This window comes from Musa acuminata, chromosome BXJ1-5, assembly GCF_036884655.1.
Source record: "Musa acuminata AAA Group cultivar baxijiao chromosome BXJ1-5, Cavendish_Baxijiao_AAA, whole genome shotgun sequence".
NCBI classification, from domain to species: Eukaryota; Viridiplantae; Streptophyta; class Magnoliopsida; order Zingiberales; family Musaceae; genus Musa; species Musa acuminata.
Genome location: NC_088331.1, coordinates 22,837,803 through 22,849,286, shown reverse-complemented (window position 1 = coordinate 22,849,286; position 11,484 = coordinate 22,837,803). Strand labels below are relative to the sequence as shown.

The 11,484-nt window shown below is 42.6% G+C and overlaps 1 protein-coding gene across 1 annotated transcript; it reads left to right on the top strand.

The window, feature by feature from the left end:
* Nucleotides 1–4,562: 4,562 nt before the first annotated feature.
* Nucleotides 4,563–6,350, top strand: LOC135673923 (pentatricopeptide repeat-containing protein At1g08070, chloroplastic-like). Its single transcript, XM_065183324.1, has one exon. The coding sequence runs from the start codon at nucleotides 4,563–4,565 to the stop codon at nucleotides 6,348–6,350; it is 1,788 nt and encodes a 595-aa protein (XP_065039396.1).
* Nucleotides 6,351–11,484: the final 5,134 nt, after the last annotated feature.

Here is an 11,484-nt window from a genome sequence, read left to right as displayed (position 1 = left end):
CAAACTCAGTTTCCAACCTTTCCATAGTTCAAATGGTGTCTTTTGGACAGCCTTGGTTGGAACTCGGTTTAATATATACACAGCCGTTTTTAATGCTTCAGTCCACAAGAACTTAGGAAGATTGGAGTTGCTAAGCATACTCCGCACCATGTCCAATAATGTTCAATTTCTTCTTTCTGCAACACCATTCTGGTCTGGAGAACCAGGCATAATGTATTGGGCAATAATCCCATGTTCTTGAAGAAACTTAGCAAAAGGACCATGTACTTGTCCATTTTCAATATATCTACCATAATATTCTCCACCCCTATCTGATCTCACAATTTTAATTTGCTTACCACATTGGTTCTCAACTTCAGCCTTAAAGACTTTGAAGGCATCCAATGCATCATTTTTATTATGAAGCAAATATATATACATATATCGTGAGTAATCATCTATAAAGGAGATGAAGTATTTCTGACCATGTATGTTCATGTCTGGACAACATATATCAGTATGAATTATTTCTAATAAGTCTGAACTCCTATTAGCACCCCTTTTGGACTTATTGGTCTGTTTTCCTTTAATACAGTCCATACAAGTCTTAAAATTAGTAAAATCAAGAGTACTAAGTACCCCATCTTTAACTAATCTTTTAATTCTCTCTATGGAGATATGTCCTAATCTCCGATGCCATAATATAGAGGAGTCCTCATTAATATTACACCTCTTAATACCAGCGTGAATATGCATTGAACCTTGAGTATTATCATTTTGTAATAAAATACGATAAAGACCATCAAACAAAATACCATTCCCAACACAATCATATTTATATAATAAACGAAATGATATGTCTTTAAAATTAAAGGAATATCCAAATGGTACGAGTCTGGAAACAGAAATTAAGTTTCGTGAGAAACTTGGTACATAAAAGGTTCTTTCCAATTTTAAAACAAAACCACTACTTAAAGTTAAAATGCATGTTCCAATTGCTTCCACATGTGAGCCCATCTTATTTCCTGATAAGATGCTTTGCTCACTTCCCACTGGCTTCCTTAGGTTTTGCATACCCTGCAAAGAGTTTGCAATATGGATTGTTGATCCAGAGTCAATCCACCAGGTGTTAATATTAACATTGACCATATTAGATTCATAACATACATATGAGGTTGGTTTACCTTTCTTTTCAAGCCATTGTTAGAATTTTGTACATTCCTTCTTTATGTGTCCCTTTCTTTTACAAAAGAAACACCTTGCTTCTTTCTTGATATCAGCTTGGGGTGGTATTTTACCTTTTCCCTGCTGATAAGCTTTTTGATTGGCTTGATGTTTGTCAGTTTTGTTCTTCCCTCGAGTGGTTACCATCAATGCACTCTCACCCAATTCCATTACTAGCCTCTCTTCTTCTTGAACACACATGGTCATTAATTCATTAATTGACCATTTGTCCTTATGTGTATTGTATGAAATTTTAAAAGGGCTATATTGAGGTGGAAGGGTGTTCAGAATATAGTGCACCAGGAAGGATTCTGACATATTAACCTCAAGTTTCTTAAGTTGAGCCGTAATATCTCGCATTTGCATTATGTGCTCACGCACACCCTTTATGTTGGTGAGTCTAAGGGATGAAAATTTCATTATAAGGGTGCTTGCTAGTGCCTTATCCGAAGTGATGAATTGTTCATCGATAGCCTTTAGCAAGTCTCGGACATTTTCATGCTGGTCAACAGAACCACGTATGCCAGTAGTTATCTTAGTTTTGATAAACATCACGCTGAGCCGATTGGATCGCTCCCATCGCTCATATAACGCGATCTCAGTTAGAGTGCTGGTATCAGTGACTATAGGTGGTTCGTCTTTTCTAATAGCATAATCAATATCCATCCACCCTAAATGGAGGAGAACCCTCTCCTTCCATATCTTATAGTTATCACCACTAAGTTCGGGAATATCACATCGAATATCAGAGAAATTAACAATTTAAGAAACTGCATCAAATCAAACATGCTTATGTCAAAATTTGAAGCTTAATAAACTAAAATACATGTTTTATCAATGTGAAACATGCCAAAAATATGAATCTCATGACATAAAAATTGCGTGGGCTAAATTCTTAATTCAAATAGATTCAAATGAACTTTATGATAAAACTATCAAATTATATTCCAATTCATAATTCCTGTGGGTAAATTATGAAAATAATTTGATATTTTATCCTGATTAATTATATTAAATATAATAAAAGATCCTATGGGATAACAATTATTATATAAAATATAATCAGTCACAATCTGATGTCTAATTACTTATGTGATCCTTATTTTAACTTTATATATAATTTTAATTAATTAAGGATGGTGTGGCTAATTCTTAATTAATTAAGATTATATGGATCACTAGACATTTTAAACATAAAAAATTTACTCATATACATAATTTAATATAACTAAATATGCATACATAATATGAGCATTTTACCGACTAAAAATGTTGAAAATGATATTTCCTCATGATTTTCAACAAAATATATCAACAAGTTTCCAAGAAGAAACCAAAATCAAATCATTTTCATGGTATAAAAATGAAAAAAATTTCATATCAAGGCAGAGGTCATTCGGCTCTGATACCAAATGTAAGAAATTTTAATGAAGCCAACTTGTGTTTCTAAATCATTGTAATAGAAACACAATAAAACTAATGCGGAAACGAAATAACGTATCTCCAGCCATTGTCGCCAAGAATTTCTGCAGAGGTTTCTTCTTGAACTTTGTTTCTTCTCGGCTCAGAACTCTCGCTTTAGATGGTGTAGAAGAGAGTAACCTGATTGAGCTGATTGAGCCTTTCGCTTCAAAGAGATGATTGAGCCAAGGGACCAAAATCCTCGTGTATATATATATGTTCTCCCATCAAGAACATTTATCATCACCAACTCATAACGTTCAAGAATTAATTCAAATTTGTAACGTTTGGACCATAATGAAGAACTTAATGATATTAAATATTTAATTTAATAATAACGGTTTCATGCATAAAGAATAAGAAACTGAAATCATTTAAACCATAATAAATGAAGAAATTCATGATAATGAATTATGAATGTTAATAAGAACGGTTAAGTTATTATTAAATAAGATATTTAATAATAACCGTTACAATATCCGCTCTTCTTGGCTCGATGCCTGAACTAATGGCCCGAAGCCTTCTATCGATACGTCGATCGATCCTTCAGCTCAACGTCCAATCTTCTAATATGTTTTTCTCCAACCCAACAAGATTCTTCCTGCTTAATTGTGTCTCTCTGATCGACGCATCCTACGTCACTCAAAACATAGATTAAATTATAAATACTATCAATTGGTTTTATCATCAAAATTCGAGATTCTAACAACTATATCCGCTTGAAGAAGTTAACATGGCTCATGTAAATCATCACATACATTTGTAGTTATAGATGAAAATATGAACAAGGGAACATTAGTTCTCCTACTTCTGAATTGATAATTGTAGCATAAAATATAATGCATATGATTGATCATAATAGTTGTACCTAAAGTAGATGGAGAAGTAATAGTAGCACATTAAACATGGAGAAGGCTATGAAGATTTCGAGTCTGATGTTATGATGAACCAAAGGTAAAGCGATTTTAGCATCCCTGATCTGACACAAATTTAATCATAATGGTCCGTAATGCCATTTGAACATTTTCATTTCGATACAAGTTGATAATCATGCAGGGCATTTTCACCTTTTTTGATAGCTGATTTTAGTCACTGTAAATACCATTGATCATGCATAAGGATATGGATATTATCAAGATTTTTTGGCACTGCATGAGGATGTGGATTTGCTCTGCGCCATGTGATTGTTCACTTTTTCAAGACTCGAAATTTTTGTACTCTGCAGGTCCAAATGTGAGGGTTGAGTGTCGATCGAAAGCCACTGGCACAAAGACATGCAGTTTCGACGGCACCACCGACCACACGGGTACCTACAACATACTAGTTGTTGATGAGCATGAGCACGAGATCTGTGAATCTTATGCTCATTAGCAGTCCAGAAAATGGTCCAAGGTCGTGAGAGGGCTCGCGTGTTCCTCAGTCACAACGACAAGGGTATCGCCTCAACCACTAGATATGTAAACTCACTTGGCTTCCAGAAGAACACTCCCTTGCCAGCCTGCACCGAGCTGCTCAAGTCCTATGAGCAATATGAAGTTTGAGAAAGAATACTAGTTTACCTCTAACCTATTCGGGCTTTATGTACTTATGGCACCTTCCAACTGAACTGGTTCTCTATTAGTTTTACGTCACATTTGCTTATCATCTACGAGACTATATATCATTTGCTGTGTTGCTTTCCCTTCTGATTGCCGAACTGTTGCTTGGTCATACTGTCCACCAATCAAATCACTATTCAGTGCATCATCCATTGAGTTGGTCTTATAGAGGTGGAATAGTAATTAATGGTAATACTCATAATTGTATCCTCTTCTTCGATTGTGTGCGGTTTTGGGCAAAGTTTATCATCTCTCAGCCAAAAAGAGGACTGATAGTTACCCTCAAGGAACAGAACCAGCATGTTCATTGCATCCACCAAATTTGTTCCCAGACTAACAGAACCTTCATCACTCAGGGCCTGTCTTCTTACAATTCCAGCATTCCAATCTACTCAACAACCTTCTCCCTATGGCCGCAGCCACTACATTTTGCTCCTAGACCAGTGCACTACTCTCCCCCAACTCAAACAAATTCAAGCTCCCCTTGCTACCACAGGCCTCCATTCTAACCCTTTCCTCTTGGGCAAGCTAATAGAGACCCTCACAATTAGACTCCACCACCACCAGCACACACTTCCCTACGCCTTGCTCCTCTTCTCCCACTCCCAGCAACCTCCCAATCTCTTCACCTGGAACACCCTCATCAGAGGCCTCTCACTCAGTCCCGCACCTCATCATGCCCTTCTTCTGTTTGCTACAATGCTCCAAACACCCTTCGCGGTGCCCGACACTTACAGCTACGCCTTCGCGCTCAGAGCGTCCGCTCGCTTGCAGTCTCACCGGGCCACGAAAGCTATCCATTGCCTTGTTATAGCGAGTGGGTGCCAGTCTAGCAACCACGCTATCAACTCTTTGATGCATGCGTACGCTTCCTGCTGCGACGTGGCCTCCATGAGAAAGCTGTTCGACACGGTTCCCTCCTGGGATGTTGTTGCATGGAACGTGATGATCAGTGGCTACGTTCACAACAGCCTCCCGAACGATGCCCTGAAGCTATTGGGCAGGATGTCATCGGCGAGTGTCGCCCCGACCGATGTCACCGTGATCACTGCCCTTTCTGCGTGCTCCCAAATGAAGGATCTTTGCTTGGGAAAGCAGATGCATGGGTGTGTTCACAAAAGGACCATGCAATTTGAAAAGGAGATCAAATTGTGCACTGCTCTCGTTGACATGTACGCCAGATGTGGTCGCTTAGAGCCGGCGAAACAAGTGTTTGACGAGATGAGAGCTAAAGATGTTGGCGTTTGGAATGCTCTTTTAGGTGGGTATGTTCATAATGGCTGCTTCATCAAAGCTCTGCAATTTTACGTGGAACTGCAGGAATCGGGGCTTACGCCCGACGAGCCAACGCTGGTCAGTGCGCTGAGCGCTTGCGGCCACGCAGGCATGCTTGATCTTGGCAAAAGCATCCACTTCTACATCGAAGAAAGATTCCCTCGTTTCGATGTGGTTCTGGGTACAGCTCTAATCGAAATGTACTCCAAATGTGGGTGCATCGAGGGGTCGCAAGAAGTGTTCGACAAGATGGCGAAGAAAGATGCCGTGGCTTGGAGTTCGATGATCCGTTGTCTTGCGGTGCACGGGCACACCAGACACGCACTGGCGCTGTTTGTTTCGATGCAGGGGTCGGACGTGAGGCCGGACGGTGTCACCTTCGTGGCTGTTCTGAGTGCATGTAGCCATGCCGGGTTGGTCGAAGAGGGGCTGGGCTACTTCAAGTCCATGCAGCGAGACTTCGGCATCGTCCCTCGAGTCGAGCACTATGGTTGCGTGATCGACCTTTTGAGCAGGGCCGGCAGACCAAGGGAAGCTCTCCAGTTGATGTGCTCCATGGAGGGGAAGGTGAACGCAGCAGTTTGGAGGAGTCTTCTCAGCGCTTGCAGGGTGAACTTGGACGTCGAACTTGCGGAGATTGTAGTGCGGAACTTGATGGAGCTGCGGTCGGATCACTGTGGGGACTACGTACTCCTGTCGAACACGTACGCGGCGAAGAGGATGTGGGATGATGCGAGGAGAGTGAGGAGGGAGATGAAGGAACGACTGATAAGGAAGAACCCCGCATTTAGTTTAATTGGCTCAAGCTGCTGATACATGCTAAACTAATTATGAGAATTAGGCTATATTTTACTTTAATTGGCTCAATTATGTTTCGTTTGATTAAGCCTAATAATCTTACTCAATTGGCATGGCCCGATTCAGTCTTTTATTTTAATTGGGTCAATTATGGACTAGTTTAGTTTGATTATGCCTAATAATATTGCTCGCGTGGCCCGGTTCAATCTTTTATTTTAATTGGCTCAATTATAGACTAGTTTCGTTTGATTATGCCAAATAATCTTAGCCTAACTTGCTTAGGTCGGTTCTTGCTTGAATATGGTTGAAAATGGTTCGCTGGCGACCATAGTCGAACCGAGCCCTAACTCGTTCATCAAGCGCAAGAGCCAGGAGGGAGATATGCTCTTTCTTCCACCGTGCCAAGAACAACATGCTCACCGTCTGGTTTGCCAACAATGGCGAGAGACTCGGCACTTATTATGGTCATAATGGCATCTAGTCTTGGAATACCTCTCGTTATCTCCTTTGCGGGGTTTTATCTCCTTTGTTTCTCTTTTTTCGTATTTATTTTGATTTTTCAATGACTTTTTGAATTATGTGCCCAAAGTTACCTTTATTTATTTATTTTTTATTCTCGTATATATTAAGATTTAAATTTTGTTATCCTTCTTTTTTTTCACTTAATTGTTTCATCGTGTTGTTTCTTTAATCTTGATAGGGCATATTTTAGCATTGCCCATGTGAACCCAAGTAAGTAGGAACGACGATGCAGATGTGGAACCTCAAGTACGATGTGACATGCAGCACACACATGGCGGGGAATTGTTTGTCACCCCCTCCGTATGAACGACATCATCACAGTACAACCGTCTCAGAAAGCTCAAGGCGGTGTCGTACGATGCCGATCCGTGCAGATCGAGGAGCCGGTCGTAGTTAATTGACCCCGTACGACTAATTAATCCTCGCAGGTATAAAGCTAATCCTCTTGAACACTCAACTCTCTCTCATTTCACCAAAAGCTAACTTAAACTTCGGAGGGATCGAGTTGGGATATCCCCCTCCTGACCTCGACCTGTGTGCAGGAGTTTAGCGATGGAGAAGCAGGCCACTCGCCAAGAGAGAATACTGCACTTGGGGGACGAGGCTCGAACCCGACTCGACCCGACGCTTGCCCTCACCACCCGGGCATCCACGTGGGCAACCTTATACATATCCGGGACTGGACTAAGCCGTGCTGACACCTCGACCATGGTATAAAGATTTATCAATATTTTGACGCTAGAAAGAGGGCTCGATGTCGCAAGGACACACCAACCGAGCAACCCGAGAGAGCGCCCTAGAGAAGAGCCATCCCCGACTCACCTGACCTTTGGGTTTGGAGGGCAACTCTCACTTCCTCCAAGCATAGAAGGGAATATCTCGGCCACGACCCCGAGTCACTATTGGCGGCTATTCAATGATCTCAGGTTGTCGCCTCCCGAGACCATCATGGGGCAACCTGCTATCTTAGCCAAGACGTTCCTCAACTTCACTCACCAAGTGCAAGCGTTAGTTGGGATGTTGCAGACCATCGCACCCCTTGTACCCTAGCTAGCTCAACAGATGATTCGCCCCCCACGGTCATCGCCTGTGATCCAAGCTACACTCATCCCTACACCTCATAATGCCACCTCGGTCGACCAGGCACCTCTGGCTCCAAATGCCCACTCCCCAATCGGGGAGCAATTGAGACACCCGAGGCCAATGATAGAGCGCTATGTCCTTGTGCCCAGATGCGCTGCCTCGACTTTTCCCGAAGCCAACACCCTATCGCCCGACTCGGTGGACGACTCACTCCGGGCCCAATTGCGATTGGCGAATCAACGCTTGGACGAGGTTCAAAGGAAAATGCATAAATCCAAGGAGGAGCTCAGGGAAAGTACCTTAATTGGGTCTCCCTTTGCCCTAGAAATTCAGGACAAGTCTATCCCTCTCAACTTTCACCTCCCGATGCTAGAGGCCTATGATGGTGACTTCGATCCAGCAAACCATGTTGCCACCTTTTGGGCCCAGATGGCCCTATATGGCACTTCTGACGCCTTGATGTGTCGGGCATTTCCTACCACCCTCCGAGGCCTGGCTCGGATGTGGTACAATCGATAGAGGCCGTCATCGGTCTTGTCTTTTGATTAGCTTGCAAGGGAACTCAAGCTTCACTTCTTAGCCAATGTGCGACCTAGACCGTCCATGATCATGCTCCTCGGGCTAAGGCAGAAGGAGGATGAATCTCTTGTTGAATCTCGGATTTTGATGATGAAGTCAATTATAATTTGTTTGATCTAATCTATATGTTGAGAAAAGTGTGTAGGATTAACTATGATGGCAGTAAGACATAAAGCAGGTGTTGTGCCGGAGTCAAGATCGAGATCTCATTGGGAGTTCGAGAGTTCAACGGAAGTCCGAACGTTGTCGGAAGTTTTGCGGGAACAAACCGAGAAGTCCAGGAGCTTGCCATAGAAGCTTGTCGGAACTCGCCAAGAAGATCGTCGTAAAGTCTAGGAGCTTGCCGGGAGTCCGTCGGAACATTGCCAAGAGTTCGTTGGATGTTTGTCGGAAGTATGCCGAAAGCTTGCCGAAAGAGCAATTGACACACTAGAACAAGAAGCACATTAAATTGTGTCTTAATTATCATAGTTAGAGCATAAATTAAGTTAAGATTAGGAGATAATCTCACTAACTTAATTATGGGCCAAATGGGCCCTTAACAGGGCTGAATTGGGTCGAATTGAGCACCCAATTTAGCCCCTGAAAATATGGCCAGCGGTGGCACCGCTTGGAAGGCAGTGCCCCTGGTTTTCTGGGCGATGGTACCACTGGTAGCAGTGCTGCCAACCGTGGTACCACCCCTGTTCGGTAGTAGTACTGCCCAGAGTCAAATCAACAGTAGTAGTACCGCTCAGTAACGATGATGGTACCACTAGTACCCCGGATTTCGAGGATGTGACACTTTTTAGCACCAATTTTGAAGCCATTGGGGCCTATGAAAATCCCACCCTTTTCTGCATGAAAGGGCACGAAAGTATTGGCTTAATCTTGAATTCTTGAGTCATAAAAGTGTTGTAAAAGTTAGAGTTCTCCTCCTTCATCTCTTAGCCTTGTGACCATTCAAGAAAGAGGAGTGAGACTTGTAAGGGTTCATCTCCTAAACCCGGGAAAAGGAGAAAGTGCTGTAAAGAGGTGCTCGGTCTGCACCTATTAAAGGAAGGTCTTTAGTGGACGCCGATGACCTCATTAGAGGAGGAATCCGAAAGTGGATGTATGTCACATTGACCGAACCACTCTAAAACTCGGTTTGCATTTACTTTAAGCAATTTACTTTTATAGCAAATTACCTCTCCTCCTTACTGTGCTTTTACTACGCCTACATACGCTTTCAAGTAAACACCTTCCGAGATCAGCTTTAATTTTATGAAAGCTTTCAAGTTTAAATTCTCTTCAAAATGGATTGAATCGAAACCATTTTCATTAGAATCAGTTTTAATCGAAACAAGTCTTTTGAAATTACGAAAGTTTTCTGCTGCACTAATTCACCCCCCCTCTTAGTGCCGCTCTTGATCCTAACATCTCTCTCCCTCTTCGCTGCCCACTTTGCTACTGAGATCCGAGGGGTTCCAGATGCTCACCCCTCTTTGGTTATGCAGGAGTTCTTAATGGGCTTACGACCTTCAAGGTTCTTTTGGTCGCTGGTCGAGAGACCACTAGTGACCGTTCCCGAGATGCTCCGAGACCAGCTTTTACTATGCCTACATACTCTTTCAAGTAAACACCTTCCGAGATCAGCTTTAATTTTATGAAAGCTTTCAAGTTTAAATTCTCTTCAAAACGAATTGAATCGAAACCATTTTCGTTGGAATCTGTTTTAATCGAAACAAGTCTTTTGAAATTGTGAAAGTTTTCCGCTGCACTAATTCACCCCCCCTCTTATTGTCGCTCTTGATCCTAACATCTCTCTCCCTCTTCACCGCCCACTTTGCTACTGAGATCCGAGGGGTTCCAGATGCTCACCCCTCTTTGGTTATGCAGGCATTCTTAATGGGCTTACGATCTTCAAGGTTCTTTTGGTCGCTGGTCGAGAGACCACTAGTGACCGTTCTCAAGATGCTCCAACGGGCCAACCAATATGTTGCTACAAAGGCACTAGTGGCAAGAAAGTGCGATGAGTCACAAAAGAGGTCCCGGCCAAGAGCTACCCTACCCATGTGAGCAGATCAGGGAAAGAAGAAGGCCTGCCATGGCAAGGCTAGAAGAAGAGCCCAAGATGTGCAGATAAAAAAAAAAAGAGAAGATGTTTCCTAAGATGTTCAGCCAATGCCTGGGCTATGTTACTTGGCTAATCCAGTCCCTACGTTACTTGAGTAGTGTTGCTCGGCTAGTCTTGTACAATCAGTCTTTACTCAGTTGATTCAACGTCTGAGCAGTTACTCGACCAAACATGGGGCCCAAGTAGTATTGGTCGGCCAAGCCAATGCTCGAGCTCCGTTGCTAGGTCGATCCAGTCCCTAGTGCCCGAGTAGTGTTGCTCAGCCAGTCATGTGCAATTAGTCTCTTCTCAGTTCATTCTGCTAGTCATATGTGCCCTGTAAGCCAATCACGTGAGTGATGACACGTGTGACTTGACACATAATCTTTTTGCTTATTATATTTTGGCATTTATCACTTTATATTGCTTGTTGCATGTATGCATATATATATATATATATGTTGAATCTCAAATTTTGATGATGAAATCAATTGATGGGTTAATTGATCTAATCCATATTATCGAGTTAAGTATGCAGGATTAACTACGATAACTTGAAGATATAAAGTAAGTCAACCGGAGTCAAGTTTGATGGGTATTCGAGAGTCCGCTGAGTGTCTGAAGATTCGTCGGAAGTGCTGCCAAAACCAACCGAGAAGAAATCGGGGACTTGCCGAAGTTTTCGGAAGTACGCTGGAGAGATCGTCGAAGGTTCGCGGAGATCACCAAGAAGGTTTGGTTACTTGCCAAAGACTCACTGAACTCGCCACAAGACTAGGAGCCTGCTGGGAGTCCGTCGGAAGAAATCCGAGGGTGTATCGGAAGTCCACCGAAAGTTCGCCGAAAAGCTCGTCGGAAGGAAACTCGATGTTGCCGGTTAAAAACTTG